The sequence below is a fragment of the Hakea prostrata genome, chromosome 1, assembly GCF_041222555.1.
Source record: "Hakea prostrata isolate BN-2017 chromosome 1, UWA_Hpros_2, whole genome shotgun sequence".
Taxonomy (NCBI): Eukaryota; Viridiplantae; Streptophyta; class Magnoliopsida; order Proteales; family Proteaceae; genus Hakea; species Hakea prostrata.
The window spans coordinates 14,188,501-14,211,465 of NC_142600.1; the positions used below are offsets into that span (position 1 = coordinate 14,188,501).

General features: G+C 38.5%; 1 protein-coding gene across 4 annotated transcripts in view; it reads left to right on the forward strand.

Annotated features, from left to right (window-relative positions):
* The window catches only part of LOC149027685 (Galactose oxidase/kelch repeat superfamily protein), a 32,324-nt gene extending 9,359 nt beyond the window's left edge, over positions 1-22,965 (forward strand). Inside the window, exons 8-17 of one of the 4 annotated variants that reach the window (XM_089164953.1) lie at positions 3,283-3,339; positions 7,867-7,958; positions 12,155-12,239; positions 15,743-15,895; positions 17,365-17,465; positions 19,623-19,799; positions 20,252-20,364; positions 21,329-21,407; positions 22,169-22,241; positions 22,357-22,965. In XM_089164953.1, coding sequence (XP_089021079.1) covers positions 3,283-3,339; positions 7,867-7,958; positions 12,155-12,239; positions 15,743-15,895; positions 17,365-17,465; positions 19,623-19,799; positions 20,252-20,364; positions 21,329-21,407; positions 22,169-22,228 — 917 coding nt within the window. In that variant the 3' untranslated portion in view covers positions 22,229-22,241; positions 22,357-22,965. Of the gene's footprint in view, positions 1-3,282; positions 3,340-7,866; positions 7,959-12,154; positions 12,240-15,742; positions 15,896-17,364; positions 17,466-19,622; positions 19,800-20,251; positions 20,365-21,328; positions 21,408-22,168 lie in introns of all 4 variants that reach the window. The other 3 variants (XM_089164945.1, XM_089164936.1, XM_089164958.1) reach the window with 3 other exon arrangements.

A 22,965-nucleotide genomic window follows, 5' to 3' on the forward strand; every position in this document is an offset into this window, starting at 1 on the left:
GAGATCTCAGTTTTCTCAGAGGTTGAGCCAATGATTAGATGTGAGACCTAGAAAATACCAAAACTTGAGTGAGATCTCGGCTCGGTCAGGATTGCTTGAGTCGAGACGAGATTGCTTATCTCGTCTTGACTCCTTTCGGTGTCGTCTCTCGACATCAGTGCCATGTTCTTCATTTTTTGCCTAATTTTTGCAGAATCTTTCTAGATTTTCACCTGCAACACTTCTAAGGAGTCCTTAGTCCATGTACAACATCAAAACAACATCAATCAAGGGTATTTTAAGGTGTTCTTCAAGCGTGAATCTTTTCCCAAATACTATGTTCTAAAGAATTTAAGTTATTTGATGTATTAAGTCACTTGGTTTTCAATTATATCAATTAATGATTCTGTATGTATGTTTTATAAGATTGCATGTTCATTCCTTCAGCAGTTCGACTTCCAACTTTGGGTTGAGTTGGAACTCATACATAAGCTTGTTTTTTCACAAATTTAAGGCCATCAGTGTTTTTAAAAGGCCTAAATTAGGCTAAATACCAAGTTTCAGCCTAACCTGACCCTTAAAACCCCTTAGGATGGGCCCTTGACTTCACTTGAGTTGGCCCTTATTTTTTACCATATCTCGGCCGCTATCTCATGAGGTCTTGGTTTTTTAGCTGAAGAGATCAGCCTCGAGACACAGATTTCTTACCATGGCAGGGACTAGGGAGTGATGGGCAAGATCAAGCTGAAATCTCAGCCAACATCAAGTTAAAATCTTGGTGGAGATCGAGATCCGGTACTTTTATATAGCTGGTTTGAGTGAGATTTTGGTCAAACAAAGATCTCAACTCGATGGAGATCTTAGTTGAATTTTCAGAACTTTTTTTTGGCCTTGAATCTCGTCCCGGTTTTCTGAAAAACCAAGATGAGAAGCTTTCGAACCATCATTTGCTTTTGCAGGGGAAGAGAAGATTAGAAGATTGTATTGAATGAGGAGATGATCAGAGATCACCCGCTTGAATCATCATAATCAATCAAATCCTATGATCAGAAGACAGCCGTCTTTGGATCAGACTATGTCACAAATAAGATCAGAGTAGCATCATAGTTGTCACAGCGATGAGGCGATGTGAGGCAGTTTAGGCTAGTTGAGGCAATGAGTCGATGAGGCGCCCTCTGAGGCGCTTTTGAGGCGATTGAGGCGTTTTAAATGAAATTTTTAGTGTACATCTCATTCACTCCAATTAATTATAAATTTATCATATCTTATATAATTAAAAACTAATATTAGCCTACCTCAAGTCATCCAACATACTACAAACCACACATAATAGGTCCTAAATAAAAAGTCGCGGGAAGAAAAGAAGATAAAAAGTCATCTGTCGCAGGCCGCTGCTTGCCAGAGTATCATCACGGGAATAGAAGAGAAGAAGAGAGGAAGAGAGAAAGAGATTAGGGATTAGAGTGAGAGTGAGAGACTCGAGTCAAGAGCTTATTTTCTTTTGATTTTGTTTATTTTTTTCCTTTTTTAACATTTGATCACATGTAGCGTCATTATAAATATGCATATAGGTTCAAACAATAGATACTTTACAATTGGAATCTAATAATTAATTCAATATATGCCTTCGATTTGGCATCTTTCATGTGATTTATAAAAGGGAAAAAAAGCGGACGCCTTGGGGTATAAGGCGTCCGAGGCTCTTGAGGCGAAGCCTAGGCAATGCCCCATACCCCAAGGCGGTTGCCTTATTGCCTGAAAATGAGGCGACACCGATTTGAGATGCTCCGAAGGCCCCCGGACGGCTAGGCGTCCCCGAGGCGACGCTTAGGCGACGCCTTAACAACTATGAGTAGCATTAGTCCCTTGATTCCTTGTTTCACATTAAGAAGGGGAGAATCTTCAACACTGATAGCCGTAGTTGCTACAGACACTACAATTTTCTTTGAAGACCTTCAAACTGGAATCAAAATACTCAAACCTGGTTCAAGAACTAAATGAGATCTTGGAAATAACTCAATTTTTTTTCTGCAAAACTAAGGCTGGGTTAGATCTGAGTTAACATCTTGGTTGTTTTGGCGAAATCGTGATATTTTATTGTAATTGCCCCACTGAAACCTGATTTTGATTCAACTGTAAAAATTCACAAGATGTCGGTCCAACTCTTTTTGGCTGACCGAGTGAGGCTCCTGTGGCCAGCTTCCAGATTAAACCTGCTCTGTTATGATGTGATGTGACCCTGCACCATCGCAGGGGCCGATAAAGGGACACTCGGGGGCATCTATGGGGGGAATTTTTCATTCTATTAGTGGTTCAGTGGTCCTTAGGGCCAAGGCTGTGTCTGGATGCAGACTGCATCTGCTGCATGTGACCAGGCAGGATTGCTTTTCCCTTGAGATTTTTTCCCATTTATCTGTGCTTCCTTCGATTTTATGTCACAAACGTAGTGTTTCAGTCGGTCTTTGTATTTTTCTTTTAGTTAAAACAAGTTGAAACCATACTGTAGGACTACAAGTTAGATGATGGTGATCATATTCATTATGTACGCGAAGCTATAATTTGAACTAAAAAAGTAAATTAGTGGAAGCACATATATTATTCTATGTGAAAGTCTTGTTTGACCCAACCTGATCTATCAACGTTCCCAAGCCTTTCATGTTACAGCAGCTGCATACTGTTTTGTCCCATTTTGGTCTCGTGAAAAATTCAAGATTTGTCATTGCTTTGCTCTATTGTAATCCACTGTGTAGTGGAGATCTGAGAGGTTTTGGACCACTCAAAAAGATGCTGTTGACAAATAGGTGTGGTGTGGGAGTGTTCTTCATAGTTCATACACATTTGGTTTCTTACTTGTGTTATTTCATCTCTCAACAGTATTTTTGAATAGTTGGGGATGAAATAGAAAAAGTTGATAATTTCATAGAATTCTATTTGCTTTTTTTCCTTGACTGGTCACTCGCAAAAAGCTAGGACTTGCTCTGTTTTGGGAATCTCTTGAATTTGTTTTGTTTGTTCTTATTGATGATGTCAATCCTAAAGATACCGCTGCTGTATTTTCTCTTTGGCTTCAGAAGTTGGGGAGATCTGTTCTTAGTGTTATCATTTTTACAATATTACTTCCATAAAGATTCTATTTCAGTTCAAACTTTTTTATACTGTTTATAGCACTCAGAAATTTTGCTTTCATCGGTGAACTATCGCTTACAGGATTTTGCCTAGCTATTATTCGGCTAAGTTCTGTTTGCATCTGTTTAAACTTTGAAGTGTATGCCTGAAGCGCAGTTCTACTGTCAACTTTTACAGGTGGTGGTGGACCTATTATGGGTGATTTGTGGGCTTTGAAGGGTCTTATTGAGGAAGGTGACTGTTAGTGTCTCCTTTCGTTTTGCATTACAAAACTCAGATATTTTCTCCTCTTCCTTAAACCACTGGTTTAATGTTTCTTATGATATGTAAATTATCATTTTACTTACTGATTCTCTGAAAATTATCTCCCTACCCCCCCTGTATGTCTCAATTTTGAGTCTGTGGATAACCATTTCCACGTACAATTAAGTACGTGTTGGTGCTGAATCTCCGACACAATAATTTATTTTTCTAGGTCCCATCTTTGTTCATTATTTATTTGTTGTAGATATATGGTTGTATTTGGCTATGCTCCCTCCAGCAACCACTGGGTACAGGTTCCACCCACTTCCCCCCCCCCCCCCCCTTCCCCCAACAAAAAAAAAAAAGTTTCATCTTGTCCAGGTAGATTTATCATCACTTTGTATGTCAGTTGTCATCTAGCTCCTATCTTATTTTCTACTCCACATGGTGGGAAGGTTTATTTTTATGGATCTCTTGCCTATTTTTGTCCTTGTTTCATTTCTTCTACTCGTGTGTTTTAGTGTGCATCTTTATTCTTCTTGACAAATATTTTAGATGTTAAGTACCTTCTCCTCTTTATTAATATTTATCAAGTGGGCTCTATGTTGGTCATCTATATTTTCTTATGATACTTTTTTGGGGAAAATTTCAAAGACACCACAAAAAACTTTGCCTAGTGAGACACCCTTTGAAAAATGTAATAATAGCACAGGTCCCCTATTTTGGAGGTATTGTTAGGTCTAGAGTCTAGACATTAAAAGACCATTTGAGCTTTTTCTCTAAGTTTAGCAAATTTTCCCTTACCATAAATAAGAGGAATGTACTATAATATGCTTCTGTTTAAATCCCCTCCCATATGGTCAACACCTATTTAGAAACTTGTCCACTGTTAGATCATCTCATATAAAGTTATTTTTCAAAAATTAAAATGATTCTTATTTCTGTTTTAGAAAATATTCTTCAATTTTTTTTACATCTCTCCCCTCTCCAATATTCTCTGGACCTGAACAGGCCAACGTTCACCGGTGGATCATCTTGAAACTTGCATTTCGATCAAAACCATGGAAAATGAAGATAAAGAACCACTGTGAACAAGAAGAGATTGAACAAGAAAACAAAGACCAACATTATTAAGACTTGATAGATCCATATGGTTTAAGGATTTTATGTAGGGTTGAGCCCCCTAATATTGGGCCCAAAAACAAGACCCAACAAGGCATTGAAAGCTAGCCGAATACCCCAGGGGTATTGGGGGTATTTTGGTCATTTTCTGAGTCCCCTTTTAGGGCTGAATATGGGTCTTGATAAAGTTCCCTTGATTCGAAGGTCATGGATCTCTCTTTATTTTTCTATTTGAGTTAGTAGTTTAAGAGTTACAATTTATTTAAGTTACTGTTCAGTTATTAGGATAGGGTTCTCTAATTTTAGGAACCTTATCTTAAAGTAGTTCTATTTTAGTTAAGTCCTAGTTTGTTACGTCTTGGTTACTTAGGAAGCAAGTTTCATTGTTTGAGTTGTGGAGGCTATAAATAGCCTAGTTTTTCATGTAATCTTTCAGTTTTGAGTTAATGAAAATTATGAGTTGAAGAAAGACTCGAGAGAAGTCGTGGGATCCCTGGGAGGGTGACCTGTGATTGGGCTTTTGCTATCATTTCTACAATTTCTAAGTTCCTTCTTCGTCAAGCACTCAAGCATTCATTCTAGCACTCACACGAACCAGCAATCAAGTTTTGAAGTCTCCATCATCAAGTCAAATAGCATCCTTCAAGTTTCCAACAGCCCAAGTAAGTTACAGCCCCCTTCCCAAACCCTAGAAGCCATCCCCGATCTCCATCTTCTTCCCAAGTTTTCAGATCCTACCCCAAGTAGTACTCTCCCATTCCATCCTCAAAACATCCCATTATACCCTCTTTAGGATCTCCCAAGCCTACTGAACAAAGATCTAACCTTATTTTCGCAAACCTACCTTGGTTAGTGACTTTTAGTAATTCTGCACTTTATCTTTTTCGTTGAGAAAGTTGCAGAATTATTAAAATTCCTGAAAACCATAATTCCTTCACATCTTAACCCCTCTTTCCTTAATCAGTTTCTAAACTACAGATTCGACTAACTGCAGGTCACCCTCCCAGGGATCCCACGACTTCTCTTAAGTCTTTCTTCAACTCGTAGTTTTCATTAACTCAAAACTGAAAGATTACATGAAAAACTAGGCTATTTATAGCCTCCACAACTCAAACAATGAAACTTCCTTCCTAAGTAACCAAGACGTAACAAACTAGGACTTAACTAAAATAGAACTACTTTAAGATAAGGTTCCTAAAATTAGAGAACCCTATCCTAATAATTCAACAGTAACTTTAATAAATTGTAACTCTTAAACTACTAACTCAAACAGAAAAATAAAGAGAGATCCTTGACCTTTGGATCGAGGGGATTTTATCAAGACCCATATTCAGCCCTAAAAGGGGGCTTGGAAAATGACCGAAATACCCCTGGACTATTCGACCAGCTTTGAAAACCTTGTTGGGTCTGGTTTTTTTGTCCAATTTTAGGGGGGGGGGCCAACCCTGGTGACTCCCCTTCTTGAAAACATTCATCTCTTAATGAATGTGCTTGTCATGTGCTTCTGGGTCAATTCTCTGGAGGGCTTGCAAGTGGACTCAACCTCTCATCTTGCAGTGAGGAGGAAGTAACAGATGCGTGGCTGCTTGCATCTTTCCTTTACAGTACCTTGTGGACTTGGGCTAGTGGTAATATAATCTTCAATCCTAGGGGCCTAAGTTGTAGGAGCCCTACAAGGAAGGGTGGATTGGCTGGTCATGCCTTTGGAGCCGTTTTCCGTTTGCACTTTGATCATCACTGTTGCTATAGCCCGTAGGAGGTTTATAGTATCCTCAAGAAAGAAAATGAAGCCCAAAGGAGGTCCGGTCTCACATGGGAGTGGTGCTGGTATGGTCCTAATATCTGTGGGCAGCAACACTCTTCCTGTATTTTAAAGAACCTTTGGTGGAATGGGTGTCTCAACTCTTTCCTTAGTTGCTGTGACCTTGTCACTTGTCAGGCTTTTCTATCACGTTGTCTGTAGGAAACTGTTGGGCTGCTGAAGAGGGTTCACTATCTAGTTGTGGAGCCTTGGCGTTGGGGTTGGTGGTGGTGTCTTGGTTGATCTCTTGATTGGGTCTTTCAGTTAATTTGAAGGCTTGCTTCTTCTTTATCTTGAGCCTTGGAATAACACTTCGCTTCGGAACCTATACCTTGATGATAGTCATAGGGATCCTGTGAAGTGCCCCTGTCCTTATGATTATTGCCAAGGCTGCAGCCCTACCAGGTATGTCAGTTTGTATCTTCTTTATTCCGCTTTGGCTTAACTCCTCGTGATGCCCATAACAAGGTAGTTAGCAAATCGATCGGAAATTTAATAGAGTCCAAAATTCAAACTTGAATTTCAAATCCTAGTTGAATTGGGATTCGGCTAGGATTAGGGTTTGGGGAATTGGGCTGTTGTTCTGCAGTCTAGAAGTTGTAATGCCTCTAGCCTATAGTTTAGAAACTTAGGGAAAGAGGAGTTAAGGTGTGAAGGAATTATGGTTTTCTGTAATTGGAGAATTTTGAACTTGCAAAATTGCATATAGTCTTCCGCATAGGGAGTAAAGAGAGCTACTGGAAACCGTTGATAGACATGTGGGAATTGAGGACTCTAATTGTGCCTCATTCTTGGGAAAGGGAACAGGTTTGGGGATTCGGGGAGCAGCGAAAATTTTAAGGTGTCTTTCTGCAAAAGATATCTGAATTCTTGTACACCTTGAGAAACTTTACTTATGATCAATGGCCTGATGATCTTGACACTCTGGCTCCATGTACCAGATGGTCGAACTCCTCTCTCCTCTCTCCTCTTCCTCCATTCCATCTACTTTGCCAATTCTCTGATATTAGAGGATGGAATCGGAGGTGAAGGTGGATGACAAAGACGAGCTGTGATTGACGTGTTTGAGAAGAAAGAAATCATTTGAGATGGTGAAGGAGGAATAGAGGTTATCATGGCTGGTAGCAGAAGAAGAAAAAAGAACGAATATGAAGGAAGGTCATTTGGGAATTTCTCATGGTCTGAAGGGTTCTAATAAAAAATAATAAATGATGACTTAACAGAAAATATTAACAGGATGGACTAGGGCGTAATTTTTTTCTTTTTATTTGGATCAAGGAACTTGTTATATCTTCTTCTTTTTTTTGGGGGGGGGGGGTTAATATCCCAAGGAGAGTAAAACTTTTGACCTCTTACTAAGAGCTGTTGGTTATTGCCAACTGAGCCAACCCCTTGGTGACCTAGGGCATAATTTCATAACATGTTTGGGGGTTGTTTGTGCCATTTTTGCATTTTCTTGGGGTATGTGAACATAAGAGAAGTTTTTGGGGTGTCTGAAAATTTCCCCTTTTTATGGTAAAAAATGTTGCTTCATTTGGAATTTAATACTGATTTTGATTACTATGTTGGGTTTTCCCCTCTATTGTGGAAGGAAGAGAATGAGACTCCAGGGTGGACTCAGCTGAAGCTGCCTGGCCAGTCACCTTCTCCTCGTTGTGGTCATACAATCACATCAGGCGGACATTATGTAAGTACTGGATAATCTCTTTGTTTATTTTAATCGATTTTGTTTTCTGAGCTGAACCTTTTTCTTCAAGTGGCTTCCTCCATTTTAATAGTGCGTTCTATACAGTGGGATCTACAATATAGGCGCTTGCATTTTTCCTCTTTATTTAAGCTGAAACTCTTCAAAGCTTAGGCTTAAAGTTACACGACCAAAAATACTAGACTTTTGGTTTAGATATTGCATGCATGTTTAAAATCATTGACAGGTTAATTAGGTTAATTGGGCAATTAAAGGAAGACCATCTAAGTTGTTTTCTTTTCATAAACAAAAAACCAGACAAGGACAGAGCAGTGGCCTGTGATGGTGATTAAGTGAAACAGCAGGGAACATTGGTAGAGCTGTAGTTTGGTCACTGGTCTTGTTCTTTCTAATTCAAAACAAATAAAAAAGGGTTGAAGTGCACTGGAGTTAGATAGGAATTTAGAGAGAGAGAGAGAAGATTCACCTCAGATGCAATACATATAGAATCCAATAACGTGACGAATTTTAGCATATTAAATCTTTTGAGATAATCTTTTTTTTTTTTCTTCTTTCTATTTGGTACTCATGCCTTGTCTTTGTTATCTCTGTCTAAAGTATTGATTGAATTCTTCCATCCTACTAATTCAAAACTGATGGTTCCAACAATATGCAGCTGGTTGCATGATGCATTATAGTAGAGGCGGTGTAGTATTAATAATCTGGTTCAATTGGTTCTGGTTTAACCCCAAAAATAACTGGTCCAACTAGAGTTGGACTTAATTAAATAAATTGGTTCAGTTTTAAATTTTAGTCTTTTAATTGTTTAAGTTTTCCTATGTAGGAGTGATTCACTTCAGTTTGAACTTTGTTTTCGAGTTTTTCTGCCTTTAAATTGCTTGTAGTAGGATGTGATTTCAGGTTGAATGGAAAGAATTGAGAGATAAGCTGAGCATTGCTTCACAGTGAGAACAGAAAAGACAGAGAATTGAGAGGCATGAACCAGAAAAGAAAGGATAAAAAGGGGGAAAACAAAAGCAGGAGAGCTCAGAGGTCATGAGAGATAGCAGAAGTGGGAAAAGAATAAACAAGAAAATAAAACAGAAGGAAATATCAGAAGAAGAAAAGATCAGGAGATGTGCCAGGAAAAAAAGGAAAGCTGAAAGAGAAGAAGAGATAGAAAAGAAGTAGAGAACCAGAGAATAGAAACATACCTGGTTTTCAGAGAAGGCATTGCTGCTATCATTGCAAGCTGGATCTCTCCTCTGATTTTGAAAGATGAAGAGTCATGGCTTAACAATCTATATGCAATACAATTAGTGGGTATCCACCATAAAGGACCTCCTGCTCAAAAGAGTAACCTTCACTGTTAGAGATGGAGACCAAAGGAGGAGGAACCTCTTTGGATATAGATACAAATTATAACAAACTAAGGCAATCGTCTCTTTGGTACTTCAATACAAGGAAATTTTTTTGATCGATATGGTAATTTCGGTCGAAATTTCGACCGAAACTGGATACTTTTTATCTGACTCTTGAAAAGTCAATTTCAAGCCTCAAATGCACTCAAATTGATTTAGATTTTTGCATACTACCTATTTCAAGCATAATAAACACTATAGAACTACTAGTTTACTAAAAAACTACTAAAAATGTAACATCCAAGTATCCAACATTCCAAGTATATAGTACATGAATCAGAGAAGAAGCGGGAATGTTATTACTTACAAGTTAGTGAGTTACAAGTCTATTCTATTCAAGCCTCAAGGTCTCCCTCTTCCGTCTGCACCCCATACAAATGACAATACAACTCCCATGATGTTTGCCCCATATAGTTTTGGACATAGTCAACAACTGCATCTCTGTACGTGGCCTCATCCACATGCATAAGATTTCCTGACAGTGGGAAGTTGTGAATCTCCAAAGGAACTGGTGGTGGTGGGCCTTGTGGCTGTGGAATAGTGTGGAAGATCTGCTCAACAGCTGAAAGAGCACCCTGGCTTTCAGGACTAGGAGAAGGATAAGGATACTGATAAGGTCCCAGTGGCTGACTCTGATAATAGACAGTGGGAGGGACACCATAAATAATAGGAAGAATCAAAAAATAATTTTGACACTACAAATTCATAGATCAACACTCTGAAGTAAACATACATAAATTTGGAAGCAATCTAACATGATTTAAGGTACAAATGAAAAAAAAAAAAATGAGGAAGTTGGTTACTCACCTTGCAAGATTTGAGAAAATGCACAAATGGAGGAGCAAATCAAGTGTTTGAAGGAAATGGAATACTATAAATTAGGTGTAGAAGGGGATGAAAGCAAGAGAAATCAGCAAAAATTTCCAAAGGAGGTCGAAATGCAGAGGGCGATATCGCTCGATAGGTCGAAATAGCGTCGATAGGTCGAAAAGTGGCTCGGTTTGGACACTTTATAAGCTGCGCAGGTAACATTTCGGCCCGATATGGTATCGATATATCGGTCGATACGAAACGATATGGATGCTTTCTGTTCCTACTACTACATTTCGTTTCGAATTCAAAAAATGCAGACATATCGATCGATATTTCGACCATATCGATCGATTTTTGTTCCATGCTTTAATAAGAGAAGAGAGGAGTACTCTTCACTAATCCAATGTGACGAAGTCCATCAGAACACCAATGTAGGAGGAGCCCTGTTAAGTTCCAAGGGGTATGGAGATGAAATCAATCTGGTGGAGTTGAAGGCGGCGGTTCTGTGACTGGAGAATGATCATGATAGGAACCTTGTTTGAACACTGAACACCAGCTCTTGGCAGCATTTTGATTCACCCAAACACACTCACACAGCATTCAACTAGCATAAACAAGATCTGAAGATGAATGTAAATGGTTAAAGCATAAAAGCAATAACCTCAACAACTGTGATTGATTAACAAACTCCATTACAAAACCCCCAAGACCTGAATGACCATTCAACCTGCCGAACTAAGGGTCTTCCCCTCCCCGCAAGCAAGCTTGCCCTTACAAAACACTATTTAATCCCCCCTGCCTATTCCCTATGCTCACAAATGTAGTCCCAACAATCCCCACAATATCCTAAGTACTTTACACATAAGCCAACTTGAGAGTGTTTGCTCCTCAGTAGAACCCTGCCACCTGTCCTTTTCCCCTCACATGATTATTTTGATACCCTACCCCTTCACCATCTACTTTAGTGTCTTTACAGAACTGCTTTTGTCTAACTCTTTTAGGGTGGGTCTTCTGCAAGGACAAAGCTTGTCTTGTTCCTCAGCAAATTTCAAGATGGATAGGCAGCTATCTAAGAATCCAGTATCCGTCTATCCTCTTTATCTCCGTTGCTTGGATAGGGATTTATTCACAATATGAAAAGGAGGTTGTTTACCCAAAAAGTGGCTGAGAGAGGAGTCTGTCCAGACTCTGGAGGCTGTCTTCATTTACTAGGATTTCATGGGGGCACAAGGCAATTTGGAAGTTTCTGGAGATGGTTGGAGGAACAAAATGGATGGAGAGGCATTCTCCAGTGATGGACAGGACCTGATTGAAGAGGATAGACCAATACTTGGAGTCTTGGAATGGGAATTGGGAAAGGAGAAATGGAATTTATTTTTTGGGGGGGGGGGGAGATGAAGGCAAAGGGAAATGATGAAGAGAGGAGAGAGGAGATATGAGAGGGAGGAGGGGACAGTGGCCCTGGGTGGTGGATTGGCCAACCCTAGTGGCTGGAGGCAGGGTATGATTTGTCTTTTGGCCCATCAGTGACTGCCCAGCAGCTGCACTCCATTTCAGCTGTGGCTTTTTCTCTTGCACATTCATTGCTGGGTTTTGCTTTTGGGGAGTTTATCCTTGTACAGAATGTGTTGAATGACTCGTCGTAACTTATTCCCGTCAAGCTCATGCTGACCAATCAGTGATGGAGAGTATTTACTGGTGATTGTAATGATTCATTCCTGTATTATGAGGAGCTTATTGACTACATACAAAATAAAATTTCAAGTAGGCTCTATGCAATGCCTTTCAAAACTTGGAAGGAAGACCCTTCTTGTGTATTTTGGTATGAGCTTTGCTAACAAACAATCTACAATTGTCCACTTGAAGTTTATTTTGTTTTTTTATAATCCAAGATTATCCTTACTTCCATTGTCATTGTAATATGATTTGATGAATAAGATCATTCAATCCAATGTACTTTTGCAGCTCTTGTTATTTGGGGGGCATGGTACCGGAGGTTGGTTGAGTCGATATGACATCTATCACAATGATTGTGTTGTTTTAGACAGAGGTAAGTCCGTATGAAATTTAAGGTTGAATAAATTTATTTGTAGAAGCATATGGGAACACTCTTGTGCACAGTTGTCTGAGGTAACACCTAAGTAGTCACTTTTTCTTTCTAGTTGCCCAATGGACTATGATAACAAAAACCCAAACGTGACCCCAGTAGAAACTGAATTATTTCTGGAGCCAACTGACTTCTGGTTGGAATTATGTTGGGTTTGGACCGTTTGGTTGCTGGAGTTGTTTGACCATTTCAATGTTCAAACAACCGTAATTTGAGATGAAACTTGGCAGGGATCCTTACTGTATATTCTTAATCATGGTGGAACTTTAGATTGTTGAAAAACATACTCAAATTGTTTGTTTGGTTTCATAACTTAAAGCTGTCAGTTTATACCATATGTTAACTGTATATTTCTCAAAGATACCCTATTTTAGACATGGTTTAGTCCTATAACATATCAAATACAAATGAACCAATTAAATTATGTAACTATTAGAAACACATGGAGAAAAATCAGCTTAATATAAATTTCACAATCTTACATAAAGGTGTAAATGTACAGTCACCAACAGACATCACTAATCACAAGTTCACATTTTCACATGAAGGCACATGGCTCTGCAACTGAGAAAAATTCCCGTGCACTTCCTCCTAGTATCCTACTCTATGTCAGTGCTAGCGAGAGTTCCAGTGGGTTCAACAACAAATATGGAAGATTGCTGAGACCAACAAAATTATTCCTTTTACTCAATCATAGAAGCTAGTCATATCACGATGTGTCAGAATAATGCAAAAGTTTATCACAGCAGCCTGATATGTCCCATCATTAGCAGACTGTAGGTATCCCAATTCCCAACCTCAGATATGGGCATGCATTCAAGAAGATGTGAATGTGCTTCCACTGTACATCCGGCTTGGTAAATCAGACTGCCAGGGCTGTGCAGCTGGGGACCTGGGAAGGAAAAGATGCTAAAAAGAAAGATGACACTCCCTGTGATTGATCATCACGAGTAGTATGGGATCAAGATGATGAAGAGCTATATTGAATACGCCAGCCATACTCAACACTAGATGTGTCTGTGTGTGGGAAATGACAAGTCACACCACTGTTCTAGCCTGCTTGAACCCACTACCTTCTGGTTTCTCAAATACAGAAGAAACATTAATATTCATGTCAACATTGTCAAGCTCCTCATCTGGTCTTGAGGTGGACCTGTGGTTTAAATATCACGTGTGAGGGCCTTTGCACCATGATTGACATCTTGCGTAGCAGAATCAAACTGAGTCTTTCTTGTGAATCTGGCTTTGCCACTGGCTCTGTGATGTGAACTGGGCCCAGGACCACCCTAAAGAAGGCCCAGGGGGTTGCCAGTGACCCAGTAGCCTAGGAAAATTTGGCAGCATAGGAGCAATTTGGACATTTTGGCTGCCCTTGGTCTAACCCAACTTGATCTAAGTTGAACCAGAATTTTATTAGGATTCTAGTCCTTGTCAAGATATGAAAGAGTCTTAATCTAGTTAGGAGCCCTACTTAGAGAGGGATTCCTTTAGTAGTAGTCCAAATTCTAGTGGAAAACTAGTCCTTCTCTCGCTTTGTAATTTGAATCATCCTAGGATTAGTAAAGTAAGAGTCCTTAGTAGAATGAGAGTCCCAATTAGAAGTTCTTCTTCATTTTGGTTCCTAAGTTGGACTGTTGGAGTCCTATCTTGAAGGGTATTCTTTCTTAAAATTAGAAGTCCTTGTATTTTGCACTTTTATTTAGTTAAGGGTCCTTGTTCGTTTAGCTTTCCAATTTGAGTCCAAGTCGAAGTCCTAGTTTGATTTGCTTTCTAATGTTGAGTCCTAGTATGAGTCCATGTAAGGCTCTAACTATAGCCTTTTGCTTGTAAAGAAAGTAGTTGGATTATTGAATAGAGTTGATAGAATGAAGATATTGTCTGGAGTTGCAGGTTTCCAAGGAAGGAAAACTGCAGCAGCTTTGCATTCAAAATTTTCTGAATTCAGCATCCTTTCTCTCCAATAACAAGTAAGAACCCCCATTATGTGAACCAGGATCTAGGGTTTAATTGATTGAAATAAAGCCCTATATCTAGGTCCACCATCCACTCATAGGATCCTTTTCAAGAGAATCAGCAGTCCTCTAGGATTTGTAATACCCTACGTGATGTAACCAGGCCCAGCCCACATAAAATCCACCGAGATTTGGACCACAAATCAGACCCCATTGGCACACCAAGGGACTGGTTGAATTCTATCCAGGGTATTTGGTCGTTTTACCCCTCTTTTGGAGCCCCAGTAGGGCTGGTCAGATGTAGATTGTTATCAGGAGCCCATATCTACTTTTGTTGTTGAGTTTGGGTTTGTTTTGGTCAAGTTATTGAAGAGTCTGAGTCTGTAGGAGTCCCAATTAGAGAGGGATCCCCTTAGTTAGAATCCACTCATTTCAAGGATTCTAGATCTAATTTTATTTTATAATTTAGTTCATTCATTGATGAGTTATGATAGAGTCTTTGTTGGAGTGAGAATCTATGTCTAAGTAAGAGTCCCCAAATGGAATCCAATTTTCAAGTAGGATTCCTTCTGGAAGTTGATTGCTTTTTTTTTCAAGTTACTTCTGATTAGGAGTCTAGTTGTTTTATTTAAGTTATTGAGTTGTAAAGCGAATTGTTGATGAGTTATGATAGTCTTTGTTGGAGTGAGAATCCATGTCTAAGTAAGAGTCCCCAATTGGAATCCAATTTTCAAGTAGGATTCATTCTGGAAGTTAATTGCTTATTTTTGCAAGTTACTTCTGATTCGGAGTCTAGTTGTTTTATTTAAGTTATTGAGTTGTAAAGCAAATTATTGAGTTCAAGTTGGTTTTCTTTTTTTTGAGTCCTAGTTTAATTTCCTGTCAATCAAATTATAATGAATAAATAAACCAACATTGAAGGAAGATTAAGAGTCGTGGGAAAGAGCCCACGACCTGCATTTTGATTGTTCAACAACTTCTGCAAATTCGAGCTTTGATTTTCATCTTCTTCATCCTTGCGGCAGTCATAGAAGTTGCCAAAATTCAGAACCAGCTTGAAGGATCACCTTTCTCAATAATTTTGTGATTCATGAAAGCCATTTGTTTCCTGTAATCTAAATATTGTCCTAATGGCCTGTGTCAACAACCCTTCCATATTCCACTTCATCGGAATCATTTTTCAAGAGGAGGTGCGACAGTGAAAAGATAATTCAAATATAATCTTCACCATGCTTTATCTAGAAACTACTATGGCATGTTTCTGACTTCTTACACAAATAGGACATGAGTTCATTTACTAATCATTGTAGTTGGATGATAAGAATGTGGTGTCCTACCTAGCCAACTTTTGAAAAGATAATATTTAGATGTAAATCATGTTATAGTCAAACACAGTCGTGCCCTCTGTTTTCTATTTTTGGAGGAAGTTCATCTTTCTTACTTTGTCATGTAAATTTTTCTTTTTCTTTTTCCAATGGTCTTGGTTTTATTCAGTATCTGTGCAGTGGAAGCGCTTGCCTACCAGCAATGAACCTCCTCCTGCCCGAGCTTATCATTCAATGACTTGCATCGGTTCCCGCTATCTCTTATTTGGTGGCTTTGATGGGAAATACACATTTGGTGATCTGTGGTGGTTAGTTCCAGAAGGTACTCCTTTTTATTATGGGTTTGATTCATTTGTTTGTCTATTTAAGACCAAAGATCCATAAAACAACTGCCCTCAAAATCTCATACAACCCCCCCCTTCCAAAACAACAAAAACAAACCTCTAAAAATAATAATGTGTAAATAAATTATTCTTGCAGACTACATTCCTTTCTTTGGTTTTCCTGTGATGGTCCATATATCCGTAAAATAAGTGGCCTACTTAAATTCGTCTGAGTATTTAAGAATTACTGAGGAAAAACTACTATTTTACATGATAAACCTCATTAGGCAGATGGCAACTTTTCTTTGAAAATATTTATATTCTTAACTTGCAGACTCCTAGTAGAGCAAGCATTGGAAGACAGGATCGACAAAGAAGGAGTTCTCTAAAATGAATGGATCCAGAACAGAAGTTAAATCCTTCTAACTAATTTTTGGGAAATTTCTATCACTGCCTTGTGGTTATGCTCTAGTTACCAAGACTCCCCTACCCAAACTGTTAGATTTGATTCCCCCGAAAAGCTTAACTCCTACCTCTTCTCCCTTGATACTTTTAAATACACATATTTGCCAAGGTTCTCTACCGAAACCTGGTACTTTTGCCAAGAAGTTTTGGTGGCTAGTTTAGGCTTTATTTTGATGGTTTTTTGACCTGGTTTTCTGCGTACATCCTATTTAAAGCATAATTAACACAATGGATGAGGTGTTTTGCATTAAAAAAATAATCAATGAAAAGTACTCATTCATATCCTACTAACTGAGAGATGTGTGTCTGTCTGACAAATACAAAGAGTTATAAATTATAACAAAAGTACTTTAAACATTTAATACAATCAAATGGAATGTTAAAACAACTTGATAACCACAAACTAAATAAGCATAAAGAAACTGGTGCTGAGAATCCGAGATCTCCACTTAATAATTACATACATACTTGTACTACGATTCAACTATTTTTAAGTATAAAACTGAAAATAATTGGTATTTTTCTATAAATTTTTAAATAACTACAGAAAAATATTTCATAATTTTCAAATAATTTAAACAATTAATTAACTACAGTTCTGAATGGGAGTACCTGTGAGACTCTCAAATTGCTGTGGTCATTTGTGAAAAGGATTTTTGGGTCAATTATTCTTTAATTTCTTGTCAGTTCTGAAGGGGAGTACCTGTGAGACTCTCCAATTTCCGTGGTCATTTGTGAAAAGGATTTTTGGGTCAATTAGCTGCAGGAGTCAAAGGTTTTCTTAGCCTTCCTGCACTTTGTTTATAAGCTCCTCATTAGTCAGGTTGTTGACATCCTCTAGCCTAGTTATATATGAAGGAGTAGCATAGATGCCAAACATTAGGATATTAAGATTCTTTAACATTTTCTAGTCTTTTGGACTTACTTTAGGAATTATTCCCTGACTTTTCAAAATATGACCCTCCCTCAATTGCTTGCTTGCGATTCTCTTCATGAATTACAGATGATCCAATTGCAAAACGATTGCCAGCATCTTCTCCTGGAAGTGTTCCTGAAGGCAAGGATGCATCAGTTTCAAGCACTTCATTCAACTTTGGATCTAAGGTAATCAACTGGTGGAATTAAAAATCATAAACCCTGTCATAAAGTGCATGTCAAGGGTATTTTTCCTATTCAACATAAAACATCTTATTTAGTTTAGCTTTAGGGGAATATAAGTGATGTAGGTCCCCAGGCCTACCCCAAAAGGAATCCCAAAGCCCGGAGGAAGTCCTTGGCCTGCTGTCCAGCAGCCTAGGTTGTTGCCCAGCAGCATCAGTCCTACTCAAGCCTGCTAGGCATATTTGTAATTAGGAGTTCATTAGTAGTCAGTTATGTTTTTAATTATTGTTGAGTCACTCTAAGTTGAGATAAGGAGTCTTTTAAAGTTGGAGTAGAAGTCCTATTTGAATTCAAATTGGATGTTGGGTTGTGAGTACCATTGGGAGTCAATATAAGGCTATAAATAGATGGCCTATGCTTGTAACAAAACTCAGATTTCAGAAGATAATTAATAAAGAGTGTGTTGCAGCCTAAGATAAGGTGCAGTTGCTTCTCATCAATGGTAAGGACCTCCTGGTGATTGACAACCATTCTAGGGTTTCAAACTGAATGTTTTTCTCCTTCGCCGGAAGTTGCGGTCCGTCTACATAATTCATCTCCATCCCTGATGGATTTGGTTACCAGTAATTAACGAGTCAGCTTTTGCTCCATTCACCCTTCCCTAATTTAAACTGCTGTTTCTGCGACCCCTACCCCCGTTGGGCCCCTTCAATATTCGCCATAACTTTAGAATTCATTTCTCTTAAACCCTCCATTAGGATTCTGTCTCCTTTCAGATCCATATTCCCCCATAACCAACAACACTCAATCCCACTTTCAGCTCAGTTCACTTCCTTGGGTCCCAAAAACCTTGATGCTTTATTCCCAAACCCTAGACCTAATGTCTTAAATCTGAAACTGAGAACAATAAGACCCAGATCTTCTAAACCCTAGTCCTCAAATATTTAGTTTCCGTTCTAGAATCTTAACAGACCTAACCCTAGTCCTATAACCCTAAACAATACCCTGTACTCCCATCTGAGAAGCCCTAAAACCATAAACAGAGCCAGTTCAAATTCCCTTTTAAGTCTCTTAATCCTAGATTGGGGAATTCAATCAAGGCAAAAATAAAGGATCTATTTGTAAGAGAGTTCGGATTATCCTGTGTAGCCATAAACAGCACTTGACTCAACCAGGCCAGAATCTCTTGAACCTAATTATTCTGCTGGATCTTCACCCTGTTGAGGCTGCATCAATAAGGGGGACAGAAATGAAGACATACTGATAAATGGTTGGAGGAAAATTAAAATATCAAAAAGGGAAAGGAAAATAAAATTTTAGGTGTTTATAGTAACATTAGCTTGTGTCATGCATATGCTTAAGCCTGGGGTGTTAAATTAGAACACTGACATTAGGCAAATCCAGGATTTTTTTATTTTATTTTTTTGGCCTGGTCAGACAATGTTTTTCAGTAAACAATTAACAATCCGAAAACAAGAAATGAAAAAGCATTAGTAATTCCATGGTGCATTGGTTGTGCCTCAAATCTTACATGATTCTGTATTCATTTTTAAAACAATGTATACCAAAATTAGGCAGTTCTGAAGACTGAATGTGTAAATGAAAGGCACTCCTTTTGGTTGTAGTTTTCAGCCAAGACAGTTGTCTATCAGTAAGCTAAACCCCGGAAAAGAAAAGAGTTTTTTTTTTTTTTTTTTTTTTTTTTGGGGGGGGGGGGGGGGGTGGGGAAGGATGGTTCTGGCTCCTTGTCCAGTTGATATTAAACCAAGGGTCATATCATCAGCTCCGTGTTCTCTGTGCCAAAATAAAATGTTATTATTGGTCTTCTGTCTAAAATGCATGTCTAGGTTGGTGATGTAGAAAGACTATTACTTCATAGATCATTTGCATATTATATATACATATTGCATTGGGGAAACAACTTTCTTTTCTTCTTTTTCTCTCTCTCTCTTTTTGTGTGTGGGGGGGGGGGGGGGTTGGGGTTGTGGGGCGCTATGGTAGAGATGTTTGTGGCGACATGGTCTAGCCCTCACCAATGTCACATAAATTAGTTGAATAGATGTTTATTTTTCACTCCTGGGGGATTTAGGAAGTCTACAGGATGTTGTAATGGAAGATCAGATACCAGTGCATTCTGAACTTAATCTCTTTCTGTTGTAGGAAAACCAAAAAGAAGGATCTCCAATTGAAGAATTGCAAAAAAGATTAGAAATTTCAGTTTCAGCATCCTCTGCTGAGCTTGATATTGTAGATGAATCAGAGGACAGAGAATTTCTTGAACTGTCATCAAGGTTGACTGGAGAAGGATTATCTGCTAAAGAAGAGATGGTACATCAGGTAAGCTTGAATATTTTATAGTAATTTGATTCTTTTTGGTTATTATGTCCATATCATGATTGGTTATTATCTCTCTGTTGTTGGTTTGTTATATTCTTTTCCTGGTTAGGCTAGACTTCTTTGGTTAGTTTAGATATCTAGATAAGACTTCTACGGGAAGGACTTTAGTCCTTGTTTATTGTATTTGGGTTAATTAGTATATATATACTCTCTCTGTGTATGTGCACGTGTGTGTGTGTGTGTGTGTTTTTTTTTTTTTTTGTTGGGGGGAGGCCTGCCAGAGATATCGATTCTGCCATTCTCTTTGGCTGTCTCTCCATCTGCTTCCTCCATTCTCCTCTTCTTCTCTCCTCTTGTGTGATTACTGTTACCAGTTTCTAATATTGTTACATTTGCTACATTCTTATAACATCTCAGATACTTTTCTCTAACAATGCTCTGTGTTTATGGAGGCTGTACAGGCACTTCGTGATCATTGGAAGAAGTCTTCACCGAGGGCTATACCACTAGGGGAGCTAGGCCCATTGCTTCGAGACTACCACCGTTTAATAAGCCGTCACCATTTGTAAGCTTCACGATGTTTATGCCATGAATACCTTGTGATTGCTTAAATGATGGTAAACTTGCTGTTATGAGTTATTGCTGCCAGTCAAACCTACTTAAAAATCAACTCAATAGGGCTTAGGAAGAAAATTTCCCTAGTGGAGTTTTCTTACCCGCCCTCTCCTTTCTCTGTTTATAGAAATAAAACATTTAAAACACCATGGGTGATTTAAGCTTTTTGTTATTGTGTTTGTCAAGACTCCATATGAGTAATAGTTGTCCAAATAACATATTTTAGAAAACTTTTTCCATGGACAGACAAAAGAATGGTTCAAGGGAGGGGGGGGGGCAACAATGTAGGTGAGAATACTTATGACACACATAATCACCTTGGAAAAATACCTTCTATTTTTAGAGAAAAGTAAAGAAACTCGCTAATGCTTTTAAGGGTCATAAGAGTTTCTCAGTTGGGTTACCTTGAGCTTTTATTCCTTAAAACCAGTTCAGATGGCTAGTTCATGCTCCAGTTTCCACCTTTTGGTTTCAAAAGTTAATGGTTTTTGTCTTGAAAAACCTGCATGTCTGGTTAACCTTTGCAGGTGCTAGTGGCTCAACTTCGAACTAATTTAAATTTCAGTTTTCCTTATTGCCCTAAATTTTGAGAGAAATAGTCTAGTTACAAAGTCACCTTGCATTTATTCGTCATCCACCATGACTATCAAGCATAAGTAAAGCAGTCTCTGTACCATGTTCTTCATGAACTAATATGTTTGCAAATTATCCTGTTTGATGTTCTTAATTTCTAAGAAAAATATAAATTAGGATACTGGTTTGATTCAGATTATTTTGGGTGATTTGTGACCTAATTTGCATTTTAGGCCACTACTAAAGAAATTTATTGGCTTTGCATGTTGAACCCTACACATATATTATCATGTATCCTTCGGCTGCCTGTGTCTGGTTGCATTGTGGTGGGGAAATCGCAGAGATGATTCACTGTCTGCAGAGCATGGTCATTCTGGGCAGCAGAGTTACCGCTTCTATCACGTTAAAACAGCATCTCAGGTATGGATATAATGGATATATATAAGATCCAACAGTTGCTGTTCTATTTATTTGTGGTGATGAAAAAGGGCCACTTCACTGCCATTTAAAAGTAACCTCATCTTGACAGTTAATATCTTTTAAGTCGTTTGGTGGGATCCTCTGGTCGAACCAACCCCTAAATAGGAAGCACCCTCCTTGGCCCAGTAGCATGTCCAGTTTCATACATCTCCGCAGTATGCTCATGATGTTGGAGCTTTCACCCCTTTATTTTCTCAGGTTGAGAACAAGTTGTGCATTAAAAGTTGAATCATCAATCAACTCTTGAAGTTTTATATTTCCAGTTTGGGAAATTGGTTGGACTAGAGCTTTTGCAACTCTCCAACCTCTCTCTATCTCCAAATAGGGAGAATTGGATTGAACAGAAACTTGTCTGACTGATGGCGATGTGGACAAAGTGTCCATGAAATTTGAGCCCAAGGAGAGCTGTAATATGACGGGTGTATGGGTTGTCAAACCAACACTTCTCTCAATGTGCTACGAGGGCGTTTCTTCTTTTCCTTAGTTGTCGAAAGAAATGTCTTGCAAGGACATCCGACATTCATGGATCTATGTTTCTGTGTTGATCTGATACACCACTTACCTTACCCCTTCTTTTTGTGCACTACTTGAGAGCAATCCCATTATTTTTCAGCCCAACTGTTTTGGGTGCATCTATGTATGATCTTGCCTCTGTTTCCTTTGTGTTACTCATTTTTGTTACATGGTTGATGCTTTTTCAGTTGCGTATGGATGATGTTCCAAATCTGCTGACAGAGTATAAACAGCTATTATCAAGTTGAAAAGTACCTTCAGGTTGCTGGTTTTTGCTTTTTACCATGAAGAAGCGATGTGAGATTACTCCCAGCGATTGTAATTCTTGAATCAAAATATAAATAAGTTATATTTCAGGATGTTACATGTGAATCAGGGACAACTTTCGCATCAACATTATCAGTAGCAATGTCATGTCCATGGATAAGAAAAATGAAAGCTTGATTTGATGACCGAAGGAACCTAGCTAATGTATAGCAGGACGAATTTTCTCCCCACATTGGAGAACCCATCCCCTACAGAGCAACATCCATATGTGCCGTGACGAAATGCCCCTAAGCGTGTTTCAACTTTCAACTAGGCACGCCAAACTACCAAGACATGTCCATTGTCCAGGGACAAATATCGTTGAACCTTTTTCTAAATTTTTTGGTTAATAATTTTGTTGAAATTGTATGAATAAAATTTTTTCTTTTTCTTTCTTCTTTTTCTGGGGTAGAAATTGGTAATTTTATATTAGGGTGGGGATTATTATTATATATACTAAAGGGAGAGTTGTCCCCGTGACCTCTTCAATGGCAATAAATGAATTTCTTAAGAAAAATAATAACCAGTGAAGTATTTACAAATTGTCCACGTGTTTTAAAATTCCTTATACATGATGTCAATGAGCATGTAAAATGGAATGTCTTGCCTTTAGGATAATATACAAAAGGGCTCACATGATTAAGTAGAAGGGTGAATATTGAAAGTGTTTACAGGGGTT